The sequence below is a fragment of the Oncorhynchus mykiss genome, chromosome 23, assembly GCF_013265735.2.
Source record: "Oncorhynchus mykiss isolate Arlee chromosome 23, USDA_OmykA_1.1, whole genome shotgun sequence".
Taxonomy (NCBI): domain Eukaryota; kingdom Metazoa; phylum Chordata; class Actinopteri; order Salmoniformes; family Salmonidae; genus Oncorhynchus; species Oncorhynchus mykiss.
The window spans coordinates 33,635,489-33,663,447 of NC_048587.1; the positions used below are offsets into that span (position 1 = coordinate 33,635,489).

At 42.6% G+C, this 27,959-nt stretch overlaps 2 protein-coding genes across 2 annotated transcripts; one reads left to right on the forward strand and one right to left on the reverse strand.

Moving 5' to 3' along the window:
• Positions 1-8,607: 8,607 nt before the first annotated feature.
• vdac2 (voltage-dependent anion channel 2) lies at positions 8,608-20,234 on the forward strand. Its single transcript, XM_021580806.2, has 9 exons — positions 8,608-8,777; positions 10,456-10,527; positions 10,951-11,000; positions 11,260-11,412; positions 11,623-11,675; positions 15,108-15,335; positions 15,713-15,863; positions 16,169-16,226; positions 19,206-20,234. The coding sequence occupies exons 2-9, from the start codon at positions 10,461-10,463 to the stop codon at positions 19,295-19,297; spliced, it is 852 nt and encodes a 283-aa protein (XP_021436481.1). The 5' UTR covers positions 8,608-8,777; positions 10,456-10,460; the 3' UTR covers positions 19,298-20,234.
• A 1,765-nt stretch (positions 20,235-21,999) lies between these two features.
• On the reverse strand, positions 22,000-27,914 carry LOC110502626 (neurofilament medium polypeptide). Its single transcript, XM_036960266.1, has 3 exons — positions 26,708-27,914; positions 26,497-26,621; positions 22,000-25,785 (listed from the first exon to the last, which is right to left on the reverse strand). Exons 1-3 carry the CDS (start codon positions 27,734-27,736, stop codon positions 22,335-22,337), a joined length of 4,605 nt encoding a protein of 1,534 aa, XP_036816161.1. The 5' UTR covers positions 27,737-27,914; the 3' UTR covers positions 22,000-22,334.
• Between the last annotated feature and the right edge of the window lie 45 nt (positions 27,915-27,959).

Below are 27,959 nucleotides of genomic sequence, written 5' to 3' on the forward strand. Positions count from 1 at the left end.
GGTTTGTTGTGGTCTTTCCGCCCATGTCCTCCACATCAGCTGTACAGTGAGTTATAGATTAACAGTGCTAGCCAGGTTTAGGTTAGCTGTTGAGGTGATTGTGCATTAGCTAACGTTAGCTCACACTCAGTGTAGATTCACAAACCACAATATTTAGCTAACATTATAAAAGCCATATGAACTATGTAGATGAGACAATGGCATGTGCGTAAACATTTTCCTGTTTAAATTCCAGATCATCAGTTTACATTGTGTTAATTTTGTCCCATTCGTCTCTCCTGTAACTTCTCCCAGGCCAACACCCAAGACTAGCTAGCATGATACTTTAGTCACTAGCTAGATGGATTAAGAAAATGACATGTTTGGAACAAAATACAACTTTACAACCTTCAAACAGTTCCGGGTGTGTTTTATTTTTCACTTACATCGCTCAAAACCACTTTTTTTTTGATAACTTGCGAAACATGGTCAGACTAGGCTGTTTTTTTGCAGAGAGGTCAACTTCACTATATCACCATTGCTACTGTTATCTGACAAAATGGGACTTCTACTTCTGGTACATGGTGTTTTAAATTTTTAGCTTCAATTTCCACTGCAATGCCAGAGATGACACCTTTACCGGTGCCCTGTTCAGAAAATCTAAGCTTTCTACTTCATACTCCGATAATTCCCTGTGACACAATGCACTTTCCTTTTGTTCTTCTGACATTACAATACATCAACACCACAGGAGGTTGGTTGCGCCTTAATTGGGGAAGACGGGCTTGTGGTAATAGCTGGAGCGGAATAGTATCAAACACATTAAACATTGTTTTCATGTGTTTGATGCCAGTCCATTATTATGAGCAGTCGTTATCACGTTTCAGGAGAAGACCCAGATGCAGACAGTGTCGAAGTAACAAAAGTTTATTTCCATGGTGAAACTGAAAGCAATCGGCCTCTATGAGGAGCTCTCCTTCACTGACCTGGAGCAGGTGGTGGTTGCCCTCAAACTGACAGAGACAGTCAGTATGGACCAACTCTATGAAGAGTCTTGTGCTAGCCGGGAGGAAATACAGAAAGCCAGACAGGATACCACAAAATCCACCAGTGAGAAGGGGGTGGCAGTTTTCCAAAACCTAGGGAAAGCCAACTTGATCAACATGTTCAGGATTGTCTAATTTGTCCTCAGTGTGCCAAGCTCAAATGCCTTTGTAGAGAGGATTTTCTCTCTGATGACCATTAAATGGTCAGACTCAAGAAACAGATGCAGCACAGAGGCTCTGTGACAGAGCTGATCAAAAATGAACTTCAAATATCTGTGAACTGTGACTTGTCATGTAAGGACTTCTCTCTGGCTATGCAAAATGACAAATGACTGCTTGAATCCGTCAAGAGAAGCAAAATATATTTTTTTGCTGTAAAGGTCCAAATTGTGATTTATTTGATCATTTATTTTGAGGTTTATTCACATAAGTTTACATAATTATACAGTTTTAGTAAAGCTATAGACTAAATGGAATATAAAAATGTTTTACCTTTCCAATTGAATAAGAATATGAATATACACTGTATATTCATTCACACAAGACCATACCCACACTGCCGTGGCACCGTGCACTAGCACGCCACCTTTTGTCCCTTATTTGGTAGTGAGAAAGTTGGCAACCCTACAGAAGCAGCATATACATCAATCGTTCTCTCTAAAGACAACTCTCCAACAGACTTTAAGCAACGATCACCAAACTTTTCCCAGTCTGCTTCATGAAAGCACCATCTTCAGAATGGTACTCTATCTGGAATAGTAACATCAAAGTTTGTTACGTTCCTCAGTTTCTGTGTTTTGAGTTTGTTTGCATATATGTATATATGTACAGTGGGGCAAAAAAAAGTATTTAGTCAGCCACCAATTGTGCAAGTTCTCCCACTTAAAAAGATGAGAGAGGCCTGTAATTTTCATCATAGGTACACTTCAACTATGACAGACAAAATGAGAAAAAAAATCCAGAAAATCACATTGTAGGATTTTTTATTTATTTATTTGCAAATTACGGTGGAAAATAAGTATTTGGTCAATAACAAAAGTTTATCTCAATACTTTGTTATATACCCTTTGTTGGCAATGACAGAGGTCAAACGTTTTCTGTAAGTCTTCACAAGGTTTTCACACATTGTTGCTGGTATTTTGGCCCTTTCCTCCATGCAGATCTCCTGTGACAGCCCCAAAACAGTGATGTTTTGGGGCTGTTGCTGGGGAACACAGAATTTCAACTCCCTCCAAAGATTTTCTATGGGGTTGAGATCTGGAGACTGGCTAGGCCACTCCAGGACCTTCAAATGCTTCTTACGAAGCTACTCCTTCGTTGCCCGGGCGGTGTGTTTGGGATCATTGTCATGCTGAAAGACCCAGCCAGGTTTCATCTCCAATGCCCTTGCTGATGGTAGGCTTTGTTACTTTGGTCCCAGCTCTCTGCAGGTCATTCACTAGGTCCCCCCGTGTGGTTCTGGGATTTTTGCTCACTGTTCTTGTGATCATTTTGACCCCACGGGGTGAAATCTTGCGTGGAGCCCCAGATCGAGGGAGATTATCAGTGGTCTTGTATGTCTTCCATTTCCTAATAATTGCTCCCACAGTTGATTTCTTCAAACCAAGCTGCTTACCTATTGCAGATTCTTCCCAGCCTGGTGCAGGTCTACAATTTTGTTTCTGGTGTCCTTTGACAGCTCTTTGGTCTTGGCCATAGTGGAGTTTGGAGTGTGACTGTTTGAGGTTGTGGACAGGTGTCTTTTATACTGATAACAAGTTCAAACAGGTGCCATTAATACAGGTAACGAGTGGAGGACAGAGGAGCCTCTTAAAGAAGAAGTTACAGGTCTGTGAGAGCCAGAATTCTTGCTTGTTTGTAGGTGACCAAATACTTATTTTCCACCATAATTTGCAAATAAAGTCCTTAAAAATCCTACAATGTTATTTTCTGGATTTCTTTTCTTCTCATTTTGTCTGTAATAGTTGAAGTGTACCTATGATGAAAATTACAGGCCTCTCTCATCCTTTTAAGTGGGAGAACTTGCACAATTGGTGGCTGACTAAATACTTTTTTGTCCCACTGTATGTATTTCAGGAAATAGCTTCCTGGATTCGAAGCAGCTGATTGGCCGGCCCCATCGACGATTGGAGGTCTGATCCCATCCTCTCGTTAGGGGATACAGCTGTACTCCTTCTGCAGCTGGTTAAAAGCCAGTGGTCCTTTGTTAGGAGAGAGAGCTTCTTGGATGTCCTGTGTTGGTTGTTGATCAGAGACAGTTTTGTTGAAAGTGTTTTGTAGCTGCTACTTCTGAGGTATGTGTGTGCCAATAGTACTCAGTGTTTCTAATTATTGAAATTGTTCACTTTAAGTTTGTATTATTCTGTTTCATTTGTTCCCAGGGGGGAAGGAGAAGGCACCTTGGGAGTGCTTAGGCAAGAGGCCTGCGGGCATACATATATCCGTAGTATGTACTCTGTCTATGCACGCTAGGTAAAACCTGGGTGGACCACCCCCTGTATTTTTGTTAGCGTGCCAGGTGGCGTTAAGGTTAGGTGGGTAGGCAGGTAGGAGAGGGGACTTTTACTTTCTTTGCTTTGGTTCCATCCAGCTCCCTGTCCCCACTTTACCTGTTAAGGAAATAAATTCCCAGTAAATGGTAATATTCTCTGCCTCTGTCATCCTTACCCGCACCTACAATCACATACCTATTTCACTCCACAAGGAGTTGAGTGTAGCAGGGTGTTGCGGTTCCTCTTCCAAGAGGTGTTGTAACCAAGTTCATGGTACACAAAATCGGGAAATGATCACTTCCAACAGTAGAATCATTCATTACATTGCATTCAGACATAGAAGCAATAGAGTTGGAAGCCAGAGTGCGGTCCAGGCAACATGTAACCCCTCTAACAACATTAACTATTGTTCCACATCCATTGTTAAAACATACTAATGCTCTTGTTTCCATATCTTCCACAATAGTACCATTAGCATCTGTATGTGTGCTTCCCCATAAACTATTATGTGCATTAAAGTCGGCGCTCCATTTCTCTCTAGAGCCCAATTTTGCCACTTCGCTCTTGATCCTTCCATTTCCTAAACCCATTGTTCCCTATCCTCCCACTTCTCTCGACATGTCCATTATAGAAGAGTCACTCAAGCGATGCTACCATAGAACAATGAGACAGATATTTCACCGGAAGCATAAATGTGAAGTATCTGACTGGCCGGCTGTGGGAGAAGATGGAATTTGGCTGACATTCTGCAAATGTTCTCCTCTATGAAACATTTGATTTCAGTACAGTTCTCTTCCCAAAACTAGAATATGTTAATAAGAGTGGACTATGTTTTGTAGACTTAACCCTTTCCAAAAGTTTTTAAATATCGCATTGTTTAGGAGTGCAAAGGCAAATTTCAGTTATTGCACACACGCACTTCACAGAGTAGGCGTTCCCTAACGGAAATATGCAGATGACGCTAGAACGCACCAATCGGATCTCGCTAGCTTGTGCTTGGCTCTGGCCACCTCCTTGCTTGTTCTGCCCACTATGATTGATTTGTTTCCATTGGAAACGACAGGCTTTGGTCTATCTTGGGTGAGTTGTAAAAGATACTTGATGCTACTGTACCGACAACCATTTTTAAATGTTTTATTGCAGAAACACCAGTATACACTTATTTGATTTAATTGAACATTTATTTAACTAGGCAAGTCAGTTAAATAATGTTTAAAAAATAAGAACACATTCTTATTTACAGTGACGGCCTACCAAAAGGCAAAAGGCCTGCGGGGACGGGGGCTGGGATTCAAAATATAGGACAAAACACACATCACGACAAGGGAGACAACAAAACACTACATAAAAGAGAAACCTAAGGCATCAACATAGCATGGCAGCAACACATGACAACACAGCATTGTAGCAACACCACATGACAAAGTACATACAAGAAGTATACAAACTGACAATGATAACACATGTTAGGGGAACCAAGTAAATTACAGACTATACAAAGACCTTAAAAGATACACACATTGATTGTTCGAACAGCTTTCTTCTTGGAAGAATGTAGAATGGTCTTAATGCACTGCTTTAACTATTTATAGAAAATATGGAAGAGTGTTTTTTTTATTAGGGAATTTATATTTATGAATATTACATTTTGCCATGAGCGCAATTAGATTTTAAGAGGTAAAATTGTTTTTGTTTGTCCTTATTATAGTTAAGGAAACCGAGCAGCACATTCTCCCATAATAAACAAAAGTCATGAAGAATATTAACAATTATAAAACTATAAATATCTTGCCATAATTTATTTACATGTAGACAATGCCAAAATGAATGCAAAACTGTTTCTGGATGCTCAACACAATAAGTACAGTTAATGTTAAGTTTCTTCAGGTAATGATTCACAGGGTAATACTTATGGATAATTCTGAAAGAGACCTCTCTGACTTTGTTAATAAGGCAGGTATTTGTGTGGTAATAGCCAAACCTTTTTCCAACAGATATTTTTGACAAATGTATTCCAGTAAATTGTGACATAAGGAAAATATACAATATCCCTTTGAAATAAAGCATGTATAGATCTGTTCTGAGGGAGCAAGGAGAAACACATTTCTCCTATTGGAGAGTCAACTGGATTAAGCAAGGGTAGCTCAAGAAGGTGTCTGTTGACACCTCTAAACAACATGAGAGTTCCAGATGGAATAGCATCAAAGACTACGGCGAACGTCTAGGTGTAACAGGGATGTTGTAACGTGATAAAAATTCATCCTAATTGAGTAATAATCCTTCTGCATTAAAAAGTTGACTCACCAGCAGGATATGATTATTAAACCAGTACTTAAAGACTTGTTTCTATACAGAATATCCTCATTGTTCCAAATGAAATAGCCTACCTATGTGGAGAAAAAAATATGTTTATATGTTAATGACCACGCTAAGAGTACTAATTGAAGCCACCAAAACGTGAGAAGATATAATGGGGATGAAATTCCAAATTGAAGTTGGATTATTTAAGAAATGTTTAGCCCAATTATCTTAAAAGTATTTTTCAAAATAGAAACATTTAAAAATTGAGAACACCATATTCATATGTGATAATAATGACAGATTTCCTAATATAACGTGTATGATTTTTCCAGATAAAAAGCATCTGGTCAACCGCTTTACCTATTTTGTTGTCAAGATGTAGGGACTGGGCTGCGTACGTAAGTCTGGAGATACCTTTTGTTCTAGAAAACAATACTCAACCTTTCAAGGATAAATCCCTCTGCAACCAATGGTTCAACTACTTTTTGTTTTTTTCCCAAAATATGTATGCAATTTAATGAGCATCTTTCCTGTTGATCCTTAGATATGGTAATCCCAAGGTATGTTATTTTTTCCTTGACTGAAATATTGCAGATAGAGGGTATCACACAGTCTTTTACAGCAAACAATTCACTCTTTAAGGTTTAGGCAAAGACCAGATGCTTTGGAAAATATATTTACCACATCGACTGCTTTAGGAATCTGGTCGGCATCTTTCAAAAAGAAGGTGGTATCAACTGCAAGATGATTTATGGTAATGTCTGTCAGCAATAGAGATCCCTTGTACAGTTGAAGTCAGGAAGGTTTACATACACCTTAGCCAAATACATTTAAACTCAGTTTTTCACAATTCCTGAAATATATTCCTAGTAAAAATTCCCTGTATTAGGTCCGTTAGGATCACCACTTTATTTCAAGAATGTGAATAAGGTCAGAATAATAATAGAGATAATGATTTATTTCAGCTTTTATTTCTTTCATCACATTCCCAGTGGTCAGAAGTTTACATACACTCAATTAGTATTTGGTAGCATTGCCTTTAAATTGTTTAACTTGGGTCAAACGTTTCAGGTAGCCTTCCACAAGCTTCCCACAATAAGTTGGGTGAATTTTGGCCCATTCCTCCTGACAGAGCTGGAGTAACTGAGTCAGGTTTGTGAGCCTCCTTGCTCGCACATGCTTTTTCAGTTCCGCCCACAAATGTTCTATAGGATTGAGGTCAGGGCTTTGTGATGGCCACTCCAATACCTTGACTTTGTTGTCCTTAAGCCATTTTGCCACAATTTTGGAAGTATGCTTGGGGTCATTGTCCATTTGGAAGACCCATTTGTGTCCAAACTAACTTCCTGACTGATGTCTTGAGATGTTGCTTCAATATATCCACATAATTTTCCTGCCTCATGATGCCATCTATTTTGTGAAGTGCACCAGTCCCTCCTGCAGCAAAGCACCCCACAACATGATGCTGCCACCCCCGTGCGTCACAGTTGGGATGGTGTTCTTCGGCTTGCAAGCCTCTCCTTTTTTCCTCCAAACATAACAATGGTCATTATGGCCAAACAGTTCTATTTTTGTTTCATCAGACCAGAGGACATTTCTCCAAAAAGTACGATCTTTGTCTCCATGTGTAATTGCAAACAGTAGCCTGGCTTTTTTATGGTGGTTTTGGAGCAGTGGCTTCTTCCTTGCTGAGCGGCCTTTCAGGTTATGTCAATATAGGACTCGTTTTACTGTGGATATAGATACTTTTGTACTTGTTTCCTCCAGCATCTTCACAAGGTCCTTTGTTGTTTTTCTGGGATTGATTTGCATTTTTCGCACCAAAGTACATTCATCTCTAGGAGACAGAACGCATCTCCTTCCTGAGTGGTATGATGGCTATGTGATCCCGTAGTGTTTATACTTGTGTGCAATTTTTTGTACGGATTTTTTGGCTGATTTCTTTTGATTTTCACATGATGTCAAGCAAAGAGGAACTGAGTTTGAAGGTAGGCCTTGAAATACATTCATAGGTGCACCTCCAATTGACTCAAATGATGTCAATTAGCCTAACAGAAGATTCTAAAGCCATGACATAATTTTCTGGAATTTTCCAAGCTGTTTAAAGGCACAGTCAATTTAGTGTATGTAAACTTCTGACCCACTGGTATTGTGATACAGTGAATTATAAGTGAAATAATCTGTCTGTAAACAATTGTTGGAAAAATTACTTGTGTCATGCACAAAGTAGATGTCCTAACCGACTTGCCAAAACTATTGTTTGTTAACACGAAATTTGTGGAGTGGTAGAACAACTAGTTTTAATGACTCCAACCAAAGTGTATGTAACCTTCCGACTTGAACTGTGTATCGTTGGATATAATACAACTTGTAAAAAGTTGGGTTGCAAGCAGGAAGAGGTAAGGAAAAATTGGCAACCTTGCATAAGAAATAGAAACTCATGTTCCACTGTATCGAAGGCTTTATACAAGTCTAAGAAGAAGATAAAAATAGATTTGAAGATTAGATCAGAATAGTCAATAAAGTCTAACACCAGTCAGATATGTACGGATGACTCCCTCAGTGCCTTTCTCATTCTAGTGATCGTACTCCACATGACCCATGACCTACTCCACAGGATCAAATATAGTTGTCAATGAGAAGTTACACCCGGAAATGGATGATTCTATAATAAAGAAAATGTTTAAAAAAATATTCAAAATATTTACAGCTAAAAAAAATGCATTTTTACCTTTTTTCATTTTGTAATTATTTTGTCATGAATCTGCAAGTATGTTAACAGGTGAACATGTTTCAAGGAGGGGTCCTTCGCTTCGGATGTTTGATATGCTGTGGACGTCATTCCTTGCAGTCTCCTTCAATTCGTCCTACACTCCAGTCCAACCGGCGAAGTCTACAGCGGCGCCACAAACATCTGAATAAAGTCACTTTAGTTGACCTATAGTCCCATATTTTACCGGTAAGTGAAGCAACTGAACTGGATTTTACTGTAGATGAACTAGCCAAACTATATATTTGTCGCAGTTTATGACCACGCTTGCCCGAGTACTGCCTGACACGCAATCGCTGAATGTTCCTAGCTAGCCGGTTAGCATAAGCTAGCTATTGAGCTATGTTACGAGTACTGTAGAGGACAACTCATGTCCGGTGCACATGTGTGTGAAATTAAGACCACAAATTAAACTGGATTACTTTGTTACTTGGAGTAGCTAACTGTGAATTAGCTAGATAACTTCCATTTTGTAACAGTAACGCTAGCTAGCCAACTCAATCTGCTAACTAGACCGCTACGTTAGCTGTAGCTAGTTAGTTAGCTTCCTTGGCATGCAATGCATGCCTGGCAATGCGGACGTACAGCAGGTTACATAGCTACTTGTGCATGGCAGACTATTTTTAAGGTGTTGAAACAACTTAAACATTTCTGTACAGAAAATGCACAAGGAATATGTACATTGTTTTATTGTCCAGCATAAAGAATATATCTCAGAACTTTGACACGCGCCTCTACGCCAGCTAACTCGCCACAGCAACACTAGATAGCAATAGGATAGGTTGAATATATCAATGGCTTCCCTCAGTTAACCTTGCCCACCTTTGCTCAGTATGACGTTTGTCATTACAGTTGCCATAATTGGCATACCATTATCTTTTCCATATCATTAGCTAGCCAGCCACCTTAGCTAATGTTAGATACAGAACTGGAACTTGAAAGTACAGCCTCTCACTATCTGTTAACCTTAGCTGGCTAACTAGCTACCACTCAGCTGGCTCTGCTGAATGGCATATGTCGAACAGAATTGCTTAATTTTCGCATACATTTTTATAGGTTTTAAGGTTGTCACTTCTGAAAAGTGTGTAGTGACAGGTGAATGAATACCTGACACTGTTAGTGTGCAACACCAGGCATTCCTGAACCATATTGTAACAGTGTGGTGACAATGTCAACTTGTTTCATTCAAACTGATTCAGCTGTTATGACAACCACAGGATGTCAAAAATAGATTCACTACACAAACACCCCCTTTCTTACAGTATGCTATGCCCTCACTCAAAGATGAGGCCTCACATGAACCAGGAATGACTGCGTGGTCTTGTAACGGAAAGACCCACCTACCACGGTCTGTCCTAGAGACTGTTCTAGGAGATTAGTAATGGAGTCTCTGAGTTGCACCATACCCAGTTATTGATTGATTAATGGGACAGACTGGGTAGGAGACAGTACTTGGCTGGGGAGTGGAGCCCTTCCCAGACCCACCCTTTCTGGAATTGTTTTATTTTCCTCCACCTAGCCTTGACTGAGTGAGTCACGGAGTTATGGCCTAGCGTCAGTTTAAATAAGTTGGCCATGCAGAGCTATACAGATGCAGACAGACAGGCCACTTATCATATCCAGCATCTGCAAGGGAACCCATGCTCTGGGCTGATAGAGCTGGCTCTTATACAGACAGGCAACCACGCCCTTCAGTTGGGGGAAAATAGACATTATCCCAAAGGATGACTAGCTGTTTTGGATGAGTAGCTATGTTTATAGACTCAAAAGAAACATTGTTTTCTGAACTACGCACCCTTGCACAGGCATTTTGTAAACTAAAATATACTCTGACTGTAATATATGCATATTTTTTTTCCTGCTGCAGGTGTAATGGCAGTGCCTCCATCATATGGTGACCTTGGCAAATCTGCCAAGGATATCTTCAACAAAGGCTATGGTACTGTATCTTTCACTCTGGAATGGGCTATACTGGTCATTGATTTAGTTGTATTGAACACCTTGTGTAAGAACAAGAATAACCAATAGGGTGGCTTTGTTAGAGGCATGCTAAACCAATAGGAAGGCTGGGCGGGTGCTCCTTCTATATGTAAGCTGTTGTCGTGACATGTTATTTTTGTGTCCAAGGAAAATATTTTAGATATATAAGAAACATATGCAAAAAATCTTCTTACAGCACATTTCTACATGTTCTCCCCTATTTGGCACGGGATCAATTATCACATGGCATGATATGTTTACAGTTTTGGCATATCAAAGGATGAAAATGTCATATGGTGTAACCGTCCGAGGATGAATTTGAACAATGCAAGGGTTGCGAAATAGGTTTTAATTCATAAGAACTTTGCTTTTCCCCCTAAAGGGTTTGGCCTGGTGAAGCTTGATGTGAAGACCAAGTCTGACAGCGGAGTGGTAAGTTTACTTATTTTCTTTCTAATCATTTGTGTACTTTGAAAATTAATTGTATCTACTCTACCATATGTAAAAGTTTAGACATGTTTATGATTGCAGTAATTGTGTAATAGAAGGTAATTTGAATTTACAACCCTGGGAGCTTGACAGCAGTATAGTTCAATACACTCCTTGATGATTAAAAACCCAGGAGCTTTCAGATAATTATACAAGTTTTTGTTCATATCCTGATTTGAATCTTTTTACAAATGTTATACAGGAGTTCAAAACAGCTGGCTCCTCAAACACGGACACCAGCAAGGTGGCAGGTAGCCTTGAAACCAAATACAAGCGGTCCGAGTATGGCCTGACCTTCACAGAGAAGTGGAACACTGACAACACCCTGGGAACAGAGATCACCGTTGAAGACCAGGTTCGGATTCAACAAAACATTTATTTTTGGAACACAATTGGTTAGCCTTACACAACAAAATCTGTCTATGGAGCGTCATGATAGCCTGACACAATAAAAGGTGATTCAAACAAATAATTAATATGCAATATATATTGATCAAATTAACTGCAGGTAGATCAACCTCGTGTTGCCAGTCTTTTTCCAACTTTCTGTTCTGGTTCCCTCTAGATTGCCAAGGGTCTGAAGCTGACATTCGACACAACCTTCTCACCAAACACTGGGTATGATTAGTAATGTACAAGTTCAATGCAGAGAACTAGTTCTAGTACTGGTCAGTCAAATAAACTTTAGCCTGAAATGGCACTCGTCTGTGTAGTATTATTTGAATCACATCCAAGCCATGGATTGTGTTACTGTTTTTGTGCTTTTATTTGAATGTAGTTTATTCTCCTAGCAGGGCCTCCAAACTGTGACCATTTGGATACATTTAGCAACCCATTGACTTTGCTATCCAACTTGTATGTTTTAGTGGTCGCATCAATGTGCACTGCCATTTTACTAAACTCGATTTTTTTTATGCCGCTGAAACCATGATTTGGTCCAACGTTAGCCTGAAGTGCCCATTCATATCCTTATTCCCCCATGAGTCACTGCATGTCCACTGAGCTCCGTGGGATGAGTTTCCCCTAGGTACAGATCTAGGATCCGCTTCCTTTATCCAGTTTTGATAGTCTTTAGCTGCACCCTCATACTACTCCTCCTCTGTTCCGCGGATGATGTGGAGGTAAACCCAGGCCCTGCATGTCCCCAGGCACCCTCATTTGTCGACTTCTGTCATTGAAAAAGCCTTGGTTTCATGCATGTCAACATCAGAAGCCGCCTCCCTAAGTTTGTTTTACTCACTGCTTTAGCACACTCTGCTAACCCTGATGTCCTTGCCGTGTCTGAATCCTGGCTCAGGAAGGCCACAAAATTCTGAGATTTCCATACCCAACTATAACATTTTCCATCAAGATAGAACTGCCAAAGGGGGAGGAGTTAGCCTGCAAAGTAATGTCATACTTTCCAGGTCCATACCCAAACAGTTCGAACTACTAATTTTTAAAATTACTCTCTCCAGAAATAAGTCTCTCACTGTTGCCGCCTGCTACCGACCCCCCTCAGCTCCCAGCTGTGCCCTGGACACCATTTGTGAATTGATTGCCCCCCATCTAGCTTCAGAGTTTGTTCTGTTAGGTGACCTAAACTGGGATATGCTTAACGAAAACTTCAAGCATTTCTCAACGGCTGGCCATGCCTTCCTCCTGGCTACTCCAACCTCGGCCAACAGCCCCCCCCCCCCCCCGCAGCTACTCGCCCAAGACTCTCCAGGTTCTCCTTTACCCAAATCCAGATAGCAGATGTTCTGAAAGAGATGAAAAACCTGGACCCGTACAAATCAGCTGGGCTTGACAATCTGGACCCTCTATTTCTGAAGCAATCCGCCACCATTGTCGCAACCCCTATTACCAGCCTGTTCAACCTCTCTTTCATATCGTCTGAGATCCCCAAGGATTGGAAAGCTGCTGCGGTCATCCCCCTCTTCAAAGGGGGAGACACCCTGGACCCAAACTGTTACAGACCTATGTCCATCCTGCCTTGCCTATCTAAGGTCTTCGAAAGCCAAGTCAACAAACAGGTCACTGACCATCTCGAATCCCACCTTACCTTCTCCGCTGTGCAATCTGGTTTCCGAGCCGGTCACGGGTGCACCTCAGCCACGCTCAAGGTACTAAACGATATCATAACCGCCATCGATAAAAGACAGTACTGTGCAGCCGTCTTCATCGACCTTGCCAAGGCTTTCGACTCTGTCAATCACCATATTCTTATCGGCAGACTCAGTACCCTCGGTTTTTCTGATGACTGCCTTGCCTGGTTCACCAACTACTTTGCAGACAGAGTTCAGTGTGTCAAATCGGAGGGCCTGCTGTCCGGTCCTCTGGCAGTCTCTATGGAGGTGCCACAGGGTTCAATTCTCGGGCTGACTCTTTTCTCTGTATATATCAATGATGTTGCTCTTGCTGCGGGCGATTCCCTGATCCACCTCTAAGCAGACGACACCATTCTGTATACTTCCGGCCCGTCCTTGGACACTGTGCTATCTAACCTCCAAACGAGCTTCAATGCCATCCAACACTCCTTCCGTGGCCTCCAACTGCTCTTAAACGCTAGTGAAACCAAATGCATGCTTTTCAACCGTTCGCTGCCTGCACCCGCACGCCCGACTAGCATCACCACCCTGGATGGTTCCGACCTAGAATATGTGGACATCTATAAGTACCTAGGTGTCTGGCTAGACTGTAAACTCTCCTTCCAGACTCATATCAAACATCTCCAATCTAAAATCGAATCTAGAGTCGGCTTTCTATTCCGCAACAAAGCCTCCTTCACTCACGCCGCCAAACTTACCCTAGTAAAACTGACTATCCTACCGATCCACGACTTTGGCGACGTCATCTACAAAATAGCTTCCAACACTCTACTCAGCAAACTGGATGCAGTTTATCACAGTGCCATCCATTTTGTTACTAAAGCACCTTATACCACCCACCACTGCGACCTGTATGCTCTAGTCGGCTGGCCCTCGCTACATATTCGTTGCCAGACCCACTGGCTCCATGTCATCTACAAGTCCATGCTAGGTAAAGCTCCGCCTTATCTCAGTTCACTGGTCACGATGGCAACACCCACCCGTAGCACGCGCTCCAGCAGGTGTATCTCACTGATCCTCCCTAACACCTCATTTGGCCGCCTATCGTTCCAGTTCTTTGCTGCCTGTGACTGGAACAAATTGCAAAAATCGCTGAAGTTGGAGACTTATCTCCCTCACCAACTTCAAACATCTGCTATCTGAGCAGCTAACCGATCGCTGCAGCTGTACATAGTCTATCGGTAAATAGCCCACCCAATTTTACCTAACTCATCCCCATACTGTTTATTTATTTACTTTTCTGCTCTTTTGCACCAATATCTCTACCTGTACATGACCATCTGATCATTTATCACTCCAGTGTTAATCTGCAAATTTGTAATTATTCGCCTACCTCCTCATGCCTTTTGCACACACTATATAGACTCTCTTTTTTTTCTACTGTGTTATTGACTTTATCTTGGAAAGGTCGCAGTTGCAAATTATAACTTGTTCTCAACTAGCCTACCTGGTTAAATAAAGGTGAAATAAAATAAAATCCTAAACTTAACCATTAGTACAGACAATGCAAAACTGACTCAAGATCGGTGTCTGGGGGTAACTTCAACCCACAGAAGGCTAGTTTCTCAGCTAGCTTCATGCTGGCCACGCTATTAGTTTAGAACTGGGCTTGGTGTCATGTAACATTAGCACAAGAGGCTCATAAAGTCTGATTTGTTGTTGTGTGTGTTGGTGCACCTACTGTAAGCCTTGTTGGCTGGTGTAATGTTCCAGAAAGACGTGGCTCCGAATTGTTATTGCTTGTGGACTATTGATTATGAACATAAGTGTATAGGTGAATTACTACTGGAGTGATGTTTTTCATCTCTTGGTTTGTCCCAATTGCATTCATATTATGTTACGGTTGCTACATTTCCCTCAGACTGGCTATATTAAGCCTGAGCTGTTTAGCTGTTCATTCAAAATATTATAGTTCAGATTGTGGGCTATGGTTAACCAAAACTGTTTTCCTTTCCAACAGCAAGAAGAGCGGCAAAGTCAAGACCGCCTACAAGCGCGAGTTTGTCAACCTGGGCTGTGATGTCGACTTTGACTTTGCTGGCCCCACTATCCACGGGGCGGCCGTCGTGGGTTACGAGGGCTGGCTCGCCGGCTACCAGATGACTTTTGACACGGCCAAGTCTAAGATGACCCAGAACAACTTCGCTGTGGGATACAAGACCGGGGACTTCCAGCTGCACACCAATGTGTAATTGAGGGCATACATGAGTTTATTATACCTTTCTATTTAAAATGTTATGAATTTCCAGTGCTCTGCTGTGTACATTCAATTGCAAAACTTTTTACATTTTTTTATGCTGACATGGGTGAATGGACAGAGCTGTAGGCAATATGGTGATGGTTCAACTTGGAAATGATAATCATTGAATATCCAACGATTGAACCAAAGCCCCTATACAGGGCTCAAAATGTCAGGCCCAACAAACTGCATATGAGGGTAGAGGAAAGGGCTTTATTTCAAACTGGTCTACAGAGAAATACCCTCATCACTCCTCTCCCTGGTTATTGTTACTGTAAAGACTGCGCAGTTCTCTCTCTAATCTTCTCCCCTTTCTTGTGTTACAGTAACGACGGTGCACAGTTTGGCGGCTCCATCTACCAGAAGGTGAGCCCCGTGCTGGAGACGGCGGTCAACCTTGCCTGGACTGCCGGCAGCAACAGCACAAACTTTGGCATTGCAGCCAAATACCAGCTGGACAAGAGCGCCTCCATCAGTGTAAGTACCGAGCACGAGTTACTCTTTGTGCCAGTTTCAGACACATGTAGCCTAGTCCAGGACTGAAAAGCATTGTCAATGGAGATTTTCCATCAATTTTATTTGTTGTTGCTTAATCTGTGTCTGGGAAACCACTCTTGTTTTTTTAGACTGTCCTTTGTATCCTAAGAACACATGCAAGAAATATCTTCTACACCCCACTACATTGTCTGGCTCTGAAATATCAGAGTTGCTAAGTACATTTCTGACTGCTGTCGTTATCTGCCTTTGGATTTTAAGTTAATCAATTCATTTGGTCTTTTCAGGCTAAAGTGAACAACAACAGCCTTGTCGGTGTTGGCTATACCCAGACGCTGAGACCAGGTAAGACCTCTTGTTTTAAGGATAATTATAATAGTTATCTTATTGGTGTTTCCAAAGGTTATTTTATCAGCTGTCACTAGAATAAAGTTCACAGCACAGGTTGTTCTGATGTTAGGACTTTAACCCCCTAAAGTCGATGTCTGCGCCCTGCGGAAATCTAAGTGCATGATAAAATAATAAATCTCCATCAAAATCCATCTATTTATGCTAGAGATTTTTTTTTGTTCTTATTTACAATATTTACAATAAAAGTGACTCAAATGACACTACATTATTTACTATTCATTTATATTGGGCACAAACCGTGTATTGGGGTAATATTTGATATGTGCATAATATTATATATTCTTTATGTGACCCATGATAAGACTGTTATCTGGCTATAAGATTTAAAAATATGCAAGAGACTACAGTGGAGTTACAGCAATCAAAGGTCTGAGAATGGAATTCTAAATATAGATGTTTTTAATTACTTTGTAAAATGATTGAAATCAAATAAAACTTCAGTTACAAAGCATTATTCTAAGCATGATCAGAGAGGGAGTGGGACAAAGAAAAGATAGCTTGTGCCATAGCTCATGGGAGAGTGTATATCTCACCAGCGTCGATCAGGAACAAAAAAGAGAAGGCACAATGAATCCAAGACCTTTAAATAACATCTGAGTTGTTGACCAATAGCAGTACTGAAAGGTTAAACTCCAATCAGACCTGTGAAGACAACCTCCGCTATCCAGAAATGTGATATAACGGAATGCTGAATTCCTGAGTAGACCTCAATAATATGCGAGAGGGTTTATTAAGTCACTTCGGGGACTGGGTCACCCTGCAAATGCATCCAAGTTTGTAGTGTCATAAGCTTTGTCATTGCGTGCTAGGATTATGGGCCCAAATACTAAGCTTATGAATAAATTGAATATACTATGCAAATTTGTCCAAATACTTATGACTACTTTAAATGGGGGGACTAGATGCATAACGTGCTCTAATTACTAACTGGTAAAATGGATATGTAATAAAAAGTGACATTCTGTACTGTCACCTCACATAAAACATTTGATTTCAAGTCCCAAATGTTGGAGTATAGAGCCAAATGAAAAGTTTTTCACTGTTCAAGTACATATGTAGGGACAGCACTTAAATATTAATTAAAAGTGGTCCTCTTGTGTGTTAAAAGCAGTGAGCTACAGAGAATGGTTTATGAGCTGAGGGCCAACCCACACTTCATAATACACTACATGACCAAAAGTATGTGGACACCTGCTCATCAAACATCTCGTTCTGAAATCATGGGCATTAACATGGAGTTGGTCCCCCCCCCATCCCTCTTGCTGCTATAACAGCCTCCACTCTTCTGGTGAGGCTTTCCACTAGATGTTGGAACATTGCTCCGGGGACTTGCTTCCATTCAACCACGAGTATTAGTTAGGTCAGGCACTGATGTTGGGCCTGACCTGTCGGCATTCCAATTCATCCCAAAGGTGTTCGCTGGGGTTGAGGTCAGGGCTGTGTGCAGGCCAGTCAAGTTCTTCCACACCGATCTCGACAAACCATTTCTGTATGGACCTCGCTTTGTGCACATGGGGGCATTGTCATGCTGAAACCGGGAAAGGGCCTTCCCCCAAATTGTTGCTACAAAGTTGGAAGCACAGAATTGTCTAGAATGTCATCGTCTAGTGTAGCATCAAGATCTCCCTTCACTGGAACTAAGGGCCCTAGCACAAACCATGAAGAACAGCCCCAGGCCATTAATCCTCCCCCAAACTTTACAGTTGGCTCTATGCATTGGGGCAGGTAGCGTTCTCCTGGCATCCGCCAATCCCAGATTTGTCTGTCGAACTGCCAGATGGTGAAGCGTGATTATCACTCCAGAGAACGTGTTTCCACTGCTCCAGAGTCCAATGGTGCTGAGTTTTACACCACTTCAGCCGACGATTGGCATTGCACATGATGATCTTAGGCTTGTGTGCGACTGCTCGGCCATGCAAATACATTTCATTAAGTTCCCGACAAACAGTTATTGTGATGATAATGCTTCCAAAGGCAGTTTGGAACTCTGTAGTGAGTGTTGCGACTGGCGATTTGTACGCACTTCAGCACTCTACTGTCCTGTTCTGTGAGCTTCTGTGGCCTACCACTTCGCGGCTGAGCCGTTGTTGTTTCTAGATGTTTCGACTTCACAATAACAACACTTGCAGTTGACTGGGGCGGCTCTAGCAGGGCAGACATTTGACGAACTGACCTTTTGGAAAGGTGGTATCCTATGACGGTGCCACATTGAAAGTCACAGCTCTTCAGTAAGGCCATTCTACTGCCAGTGTTTGTCTATGGAGATTGTATGGGTGTGCTCAATTTTTATACACCTGTCAGCAACAGGTGTTGCTGAAATAGCCTAATCTGGGATTTTGAAGGGTTGTTCACAAACAAGTATCTGCTTCTCTTCCTCAACCTAAGCTCTTAATGACTCTACAGTATTGTCTGCAATATAAATTCATTGGACAATGTTGTACATAATATGGAGGGAAGTAGGAATGCTTCTATAAGTGCATGTATAAGTGCACTGTACTGCACAAATGGATTTTTAAAGATGTTCATATTTTACTGGGGACTTGATCATCTGCAAACGAGCTACCGGCAACCAGTCATTTTCAATGAAAGGAGCGACGGTCGGCCAATAGAGGGGGCTAGCGACCAGATATTCCCAGCGACTGCCATCATGCATGCTGTTTAAAGGGGAGATTCCAACGACTTGATCGCAGATTATCTCAGCAAGTATCTCATTTTAAAAATAGGAAATTGTGTGTTCTATAGGAGATTTATATCTGCAATGTTGACACCGGGGATGGAACTTTAGGATTTTCAGTAGTTCTGCACATCTGTCTGAAAATACTACCCTCTGGCTTGCTTAATTTCCATCCCTAGTTGACACCTATTTTCTTTACTGTCATCCTGAATGTGACCCTGACCTCTCTCCTGTTGCAGGTGTGAAACTCACCCTCTCTGCCCTGGTAGATGGTAAGGGCATCAACACTGGAGGCCACAAGCTGGGCCTGGGGTTGGAACTGGAGGCCTAAACTCTCCTTGCGGTGAAGGAAACGAGAGAATATCAGCAGTATCTGCCCTTAAAATGCATTTCCAACTCCAACCAGCAAGGGGGTATATCATGAATGGAAGGGATTTGTTCAGAGGCTACAATGAGAAAAAAACACTACCCCGTCATTCTTTGTTGTAAATGTTTTCTTTACCGTTTCCATCAAAGACACTTTCAGTGGGTCAATAATTTATACACCTTCTCATTGCATCTATCCAACACGGCCATGACAATAAAATACACCACATTGTTCTCCTCCCATGTAGCTAGTTGGTCACATGTGGCTTTTATGTACATCTCTAAAGTGTTTTTATTTGGTGAGACATCAGATTGGTTAAACACAGCGGTTGGGTTTGGTCATACATTTCTGATTTGACCATTTCTAACCAATCATCTAATATCTTGTCTGAACACATCTCATTTATAACTGCATTATTCACTGCACTAGGCTCCCCTACTATTTAAATATCATCATACGCCTTTTTGTTTTTCCTTCCACACACATGAGGACGAGTTTAAAGCTGTGTTGTACTGTTATGATCTGTCAGTCAGCCATTGGGATTTGAGATGTTATATCAACACTGTACATGATGAAGCCCTCGCTTAAACTGCGCAGATTTTGGGTGGCTTGAAACAGATTCTATGTTGGGGTTAAAACCTTTCATTCTTGGCTGACCTGGCAGGCTTTCTTTTGTTTTCTACTTTGCTGCAGACTACTATGGGAGGGTTTAATAAGGTTCACAGTAAAGCCAAACTGCCTGGATACTGTCCGGCTTTGGTGTGGTGTACACTAAGTCAAGTTCAGTGTGAATGCTATCCCAGTAGCTTCTGGTCACTTGGCTGACTGAGAACGAGATCACCGGAAACCTGGAAGGTTGTTGTATGTTTAACTTTTCAATAAAGTCTTTGAACTCCAGAAACCAACTCCTGGCTTTTATTGAGAGCTGAACTTCTCTGGCCTTGGGAGGTCTTGCATATACACTGAGTATACCAAACATTAGGAACACCTTCCTAATATTGAGTGGCACCCACTTTTGCCTTCAGAATAGCCTGTATTCGTTGAGGCATGGACTTGACAAGGTGTCAAAGGCTTCCACAGGGAAGTTGGCTCCATGATGTTTCCCACAGTTGTGTCAAGTTGGCTGGATGTCCTTTGGGTGGTTGTCCATTCTTGACAGTCATGGGACTCTGTTAAGCTTGAAATACCCAGCAGCGTTGCAGTTCTTGGCACTTAAATCTAGTCTTGCCCATTCACCCTCTGAATGGCACACAATTCATTTCACAAGGCTTAAAAATCCTTTATCCTGGCTCCTCCCCTTCATCTACACTGATTTGAAGTGGATTTAACAAGTGACATCAATACGGGATCATAGCTTTCACCTGCTAAGTCTGACATGGACAGATCAGGTGTCCATAATGTTTTGTGCTCTATATTTCAAATTCCATCAAACGACGATTGTTTGCCTCGTCATTGACTGCAGTCTGGTATGTTAAACCCCTATCAAGGCGTGCAAATATAAATGTAACAATTTCAAAGATTTTCGTGAGTTACATGACATTTCAATTGAAATGAGGCCATAATCTATGGATTTCACATGACTAGGAATACAGATATGCATCTGTTGGCCACAGAAGGGACATTGATCAGAAATGCAGTATCTGGTGTGACCACCATTTGCCTCATGCAGCGCAACACATCTTCACATAGTTGATCAGGCTGTTGTTTGTGGCCTGTGGAATGTTATCCCACACTTCCATGGTTGTGCGAAGTTGCTGGATATTGGCGGGAACTAGAACACACTGTCGATCCAGAGAGTTCCAAACATGCTCAATGGGTGACATGTCTGAGTGTGCAGGCCACGGAAGAACTGGGACGTATTTTGCCATGCACGCTGTCTGCCATCTGCACGTACAGTTGAAACCAGGATTCATCATTGAAGAGCACACTTCTGCAGCGTGCCAGTGGCCATCGAAGGTGAGCATTTACCCACTGAAGTCAGTTCAAGACCCTGGTGAGGATGATGAGCATGCAGCTGAGCTTCCCTGAGACGGTTTCTGACTTCGGTTGTGCAAAACCACAGTTTCGTCAGCTGTCTGGGTGGCTGGTCTCAGACAATCCCGCAGGTGAAGAAACTGGATGTGGAGGTCCTGGGCTGGCATGGTTACACGTAGTCTGGGGTTGTGGATAGATTATCTTGGCAAAGTAGAAATGCTCACTAACAGGTATGTAAACAAATGTATGCACAACATTTGAGAGAAATAAGCATTTTGTGCTTATGTAAAATGTATGGGATATTTTATTTCAGCTCATGAAAACTTTACATGTTGCATTTATTTTTGTTCAGTATAGTTGGCCTGGAAGCTGGCCTATAGACAACCTCTCATGGGTAAAATATTGTGAGGGTCAGGGAACAAGGTCAGTTCAACAATGTGGTGTGTCAGCAGCACACTTTCAAAGCTGATGAATTGAGGGTCACCTTATCCAGATACTTTGGTCTATATAAAGACCTGACTATAAGGCACTTTTATGAGCAACTGGGTGACCCTAAAGTACCTCTGTTTCATCATGGGGACACTGATGTAAAGGCAAAAGCCTTTTTTTTTTTACTCTTAAGTTGGCTGTTATGTGGTGCATCTTATCAGGTGGAATACAGCACAGCAAGTTAGAATAGCTGGAAACAGAAGTGCTCTTCCAATAGCATTTATTTCTTGGCTTATTCAGGCATTATCAAATCACATTATCAACCATGAACATTATCATCCCAATTCCCATCATCGCTTGGGCAGAAGAAAATAGGAACAGCAAAATACAGCTATTGATTAGTTACATTCCATATTGCAGTACATATCTCACAGGAGCTCATTAATGGTCTCATAATTGACAGCTATGAATTATGATACTGTACATATTAAGCATCAGTTAATCTTTCAAGGTGGAGCAGTTCTCATATTGCTTTGAAGGCTTGCACTAATCATGCAGGTTTACAGAAAATGTCTACTGACCTCTAAATCTGGTCTTTCTAAAAAGAGGTTAAGTCCCAGGTTTTAGGTTTAGCTTGCTTTTCTGCAATTGGCTGAGCAGCTTGCCCTGTTGATGGCTTCTTCGCAGTTTTGTCATCTTTGCTGTCTTCATCACCTCTTGTAAAGCCTTTCTCATCTATCTTAGATTGTGCCCCTTCTGTTGTCTTCCCGTCAACAGTTTTCTCTTTCAAACCCATGGTTGATACAGCCTGTTCTTTCACTGGTGATGTCTTTGTAATAGATATCTCCACATGTTCAGGTTTTTCCTCAGAGGCCTTGGTCTTCACGTTCTCTGTCTTTGGGGTTTCATCGTTGGGATCCGTAACCTTCTCAGGCTCTTTAGCCGTACTTTCCTCTGGTTTCTCCTGAGTTGTGCTGCTCTCTGGCGCCTCTCTGTGTGAGTCCTTGCTCTTTGCAACGGAAGGCACCTGTTTCTCTGGTGGTGTGGCAGTCTCAGCTTTGCCTCCACTGCTGATCGTTTCACTCTCTGTAGGGGTGGTCGTTGATTCTGGGGTAATGATTAAGTTTGATATAGGGGATATTTCATCTTTAGGGGTGATCTTGGTAGGTTTGATGGTTGGGGCCGGTTTAGGGAATGTTTCTTCTTTGGGGGTGACGGTTGGGGCTGGTTTAGGGGATATTTCATATTTTGGGGTGATGGTTGATTCTGGTTTAGGGGAGGTCTCTTCTTTAGTGGTGACGTTTGAGGCTGATTTTGGGGAAGTTCCTTCTTTAGGGGTGACTTCTGGTTCAGACTTTGGTGAAGTTTCTTCTTTAGGGGTGATGTTTGGGGTTGGTTTTGGGGATGTTTCTTCTTTAGGGGTGATGGTTGATTCTGGTTTAGGGGATATTTCATATTTTGGAGTGATGGTTGATTCTGGTTTGGGGGAAGTTTCTTCTTTAGGGGTGACTGCTGGTTCTGGTTTTTGGGAAGTTTCTTTTTTAGGGGTGGTGGTTGTTTCTGGTTTAGGGAAGGTCTCTTTGGGGGTGATAGTTGGAGCTGGTTTGGGGAAAGTTTCTTTAGGGGTGAGTACTGATTCTGATTTTGGGGAAGTTTCTTCTTTAAGGGTGACTGCTGGTTCTGGTTTAGGGGATGGTTCTTCTTTAGGGGTAATGGTTGGGTCTGATTGTGATGTTTCTTCTTTAGGGGTGACTGTGGGGTCTGGTTTAGGTGATGTCTCATCCTTGGGGGTGACCATTGGGTTCATTTTTGGGGATGTTTCTTCTTTGGGGGTGACGGTTGGGGCTGGTTTAGGGGATATTTCATATTTTGGAGTGATGGTTGATTCTGGTTTAGGGGAGGTCTCTTCTTTAGTGGTGACGTTTGAGGCTGATTTTGGGGAAGTTCCTTCTTTAGGGGTGATGTTTGGGGTTGGTTTTGGGGAAGTTCCTTCTTTAGGGGTGACTTCTGGTTCAGACTTTGGTGAAGTTCCTTCTTTAGGGGTGATGTTTGGGGTTGGTTTTGGAGAAGTTCCTTCTTTAGGGGTGACTTCTGGTTTTGGGGAAGTTCCTTCTTTAGGGGTGGCTTCTGGTTTTGGCGAAGTTTCTTCTTTAGGGGTGATGTTTGGGGTTGGTTTTGGGGAAGTTCCTTCTTTAGGGGTGACTTCTGGTTTTGGAGAAGTTCCTTCTTTAGGGGTGGCTTCTGGTTTTGGCGAAGTTTCTTCTTTAGGGGTGACGGTTGGGTCTGGTTTTGGGCTTGTTTCTTCTTTAGGGGTGAAGGTTGGGTCTAGTTTTGGGCATGTTTCTTCTTTAGGGCTAACGGTTGGGTCTGGTTTTGGGCTTGTTTCTTCTTTAGGGGTGACGGTTGGGTCTGGTTTAGGGGATATTTCATATTTTGGGGTGATGGTTGATTCTGGTTTGGGGGAAGTTTCTTCTTTAGGGGTGACTGCTGGCTCTGGTTTTTGGGAAGTTTTTTCTATAGGGGTGATGATTGAGGCTGGTTTTGGGGAAGTTCCTTCTTTAGGGGTGACTTCTGGTTTTGGCGAAGTTTCTTCTTTAGGGGTGACTGTGGGGTCTGGTTTAGGTGATGTCTCGTTCTTGGGGGTGACCATTGGGTCCATTTTTGGGGATGTTTCTTCTTTGGGTGTGACGGTTGGCTCTGGTTGTGGGGTTGTTTCCTCTTTAGGGGAGATAGTTGTGTCTAGTTTAGAGGATGTATCAGATTCTTTCACTTTTTCCTCAGCTGTTGTGATATCATTTGTGAAATTTTCACTGCCATTAGATTCATTCTGCTCAACAGATTTTACACTATCATCATTGCTGCTCATTTTTGGCTCTGTCAGACCCACCTCCTTTTCAGGTGTCTGTGGCACAGGCTCTTCCTCACACTCAGTTGTTGTGCTGGGAAGTCTGGCTGAAATTTTACCTCCTACCGTTTTGTCATCCTGTGTAGTTTTTACACCAGAATCATCTGGTGACTTCACCTGTCCCCATGTCACCTTGGCGGAGCTGTTTTTCAGCTCAGCAGTGATATCATGGGATTTCATGTCCTTCTCTGTGGGCTCAGGGAGATCCTCTTCTTGTGTTGCCACAGCACTCTCTGCCTCTTGAAGTTGGTCTGATTCTCTGTGCACCTTCTGATCAGGCTTCTGCTCCAGTGCTAGGGTGCTCTGCTCTTTCAGATCTACCTCTTTTTTCTCTTTTGATGGGCTTTCTTTTTTGCTCTCCTCTGACACCTTTTTGGGCTCTTTGGAAATGTCCTCTGTGGGGACCTGTGGTTCACCCTTTATTGAACTTTCTGTTTGAATATCCTCTGACTCTGACGTTTTGGGTTCTATGGAGATGTCACCCTTCATGGGAACCTCTGGCAGGGACTTGTCATGTTTTGGGGTGTTATCGTTTTCTAATGGCTCCCCCACATCTTTAATCTCACCGTCTATCTCCTCTGTTGTGTCCAGTTTTTCCTTCTCTTCCTCACTGGTGGCCTTAGCTGATTTGACTTCACTTTGTGTATTGTCACCTGTGTCAATGTCCTCCTCTCCTTTGTCATCTCCTTCCTCTCCATTTTCTCCCTTGCTAGGGTTAACTCCATCTCCATTTACCTCAACCTCTGCTGATGTTTCTATCTGCTGGCCCTTAGACTCTTCCTCCTGTTCCCCCTCTTTCTCTGGGGCCTCCACTTTAAGATCCACTTTACCTAAATCTTCCACTTTCTCCTCATCCTCCTCTTCCTTACCCCTCCTCTCAGCTTTGTCACTCTCCTCTCCCTCCTTCTCTCCCTCTCCTGTCTCCTCAGAGCCTGTCTCCTCAAACTCGGACTCCACCTCTCTGGTGGTCTCAGTGATGATCTCCTCTACAAACTTGTACTGGGGCTCAGACCTGCGTGTGGGCCCTCCCTGCCGGGCCAGGGAAGACAGGGTGTAGACAGGGGACTGGCGGTAGATGTAGGGCATGGAGATGTGGGTGTCAGAGATGGTGGACAGATGGAACTCCTCACCCTCCAGGAGTTTCCTATAGGGAGACAGAGACTTATTAGGCTTGATTACCATCATGACAATAATATGCATATGTCCCAATTTGTGTAGATGTGTCTCAATATCCATATTATGACTAAAGTGTCATTGTGTATTGTGATATAAGCCATGGTCTGTTCATTTGATGTGTTAAATATGAAATCAAACTTCCTCTATTTCAAAAAATGTCTACTGTTTCTTTTTTTTTGTTATCCGTTATTAACTGTGTCTGTAGTGATCCCTCACTAACACTATGACAGTTTTGCACATTTTCAAACGTGTTAGTGCTGGGGTAGAATAAAAGGTGCACCTCCTGGTTATCCCCAGAAATAGATCCAGGAACACACTAAAACTCCCGAGTGGCGCAGCTGTCTAAAGCACTGCATCTCAGTGCTAGAGGCGTCACTACAGACCTTGGTTTGATTCCAGGCTGTATCACAAAAAGCCATGATTGGGAGTCCCATAGGGCGGCGCACAATTTGCCCAGCATCGTCCGGGTTAGGGTTTGGCAGGGGTAGGCCGTCATTGTAAATAAGAATTTGTTCTTTACTGATTTGGCTAATTAAATAAAGGTTAAATAAAAAATAACACAAATGGTATTTTCCTTTGTCAAGGATATTGTATGGCTAAACTTTGATATTCAAAATTACCAAAACAAGCTCCACACAAGTTTCCTTATCTAGTGAGAGAGACAGAGTTTGTCTCTTACCTGTAAGAGAGAATCTCCACATCCAAAGCCATTTTGACATTCAGCAGGTCCTGGTACTCTCTCAGGTGGCCAGACATATCTAGTTTAGCATTAGTCAGCTCATTCTCCAGCTGCCTGACAGTGTCCTGGACAGAAAAGCAGGGGTCATCATACAAATGCATATGTTTATTTGCAATAAATTATTAGAGGTACAAAATAAACCATAGCCTACCTGGTAATTAATCATTTCCGAATAGTGACGCTCCTCCAGCTCATGTAGTTGTTTTTCCAGGGCCTCTCTTGTTCCTTTCGCGCAGTCCAGTTCAATGTTCTTCCCTTGGAAGCGCCTCCTATTCTCCTGGATCTCCTGCTGTGTTGCCTTCAGCGCCTCTCTGTTGCTCTCTGCCGCTTTTGTCAACTTTGTGAACTGGACACGGAAACTCTCCCCGACCTCAAGGATGTTGGAGGCGGCGTGACCTTCCAACTGTGCACGGATGTCCCGGAGAGCCGCAGTGATATCGAGTTTTGCAAAGGCATGCTCCTCGACCGTCACCTGAGACTCGTGGATCTGGGCTACCATCTCCAACACCTCGTCCTCATGGTTTTTCTTCAGGAAGTGAATCTCGTCCACCAGAGATTGCGCTTTCTTGTCCAGCTGAAGTTTTGCCAGGTATGCGTCGTTGGCGTCCTTTTTCAGCACCAGGATGCCTTTCTCTGCATCCGAGCGTTCACGAGCCTCCTGGTCGTATTTGTCTCTCAAGGTGAGGAAGTCTTCCTCCAGGTTCTGATGTTCTATCACGATCTGACGCTTCTGAAGGGTGATGTCATGCACTAGTTTCCTCAGATCCATAAGCTCCGACTCGTGCTCCTGTGCCAGAGATGCGGGGGACTGTGCCTTCTGTTTGATTTCCTCGATTTCCCTCTCGAGCAATTCATTTTGGTGCTCCAAATGACGCACCTTCTCGATGAACCCGGTGAAACGGCCGTTCAGCCCATGGAGCAGTTCTTTCTCATTAATTTTCGTCAACACCCCGGTAAACGTGTTTGATGAATCTAAAAAGATATCCGATCTTGTAACCGATCCGAATTCGCTCTTCGGCGTCGTCGCATATCCTCTGTTCATAAATGCGGTAGCCGACCCAAAACCTATAACGGTCCTGGACGCCGAGGGGGATCCGGTCAGTTTGTGTTGATAGCGGGAATAGTCATCTTGAGCTCTTCTATGTGGAGAACCCGACCGATACTCAATTTGGTGGCTCATGTTGCCTCAGTTGTCTCAGCGGTGTTGGTATGCTAAGTAGCGCTGCTCCTATCTTTTATATCCCCTCTGTCCGCTCGCGCTGCAAAATGGAACTGTCCATAGTGCTGAAAATGTATTGAATCAGCTGTAGGCTTGACTGCCTGCCAACGCGCGCGTCCTCTCTCTATCGCGGTCTACCTCTCTCTCTCCCTCATTGTTTTGTCGCAGACAGCAGTGACGTAGC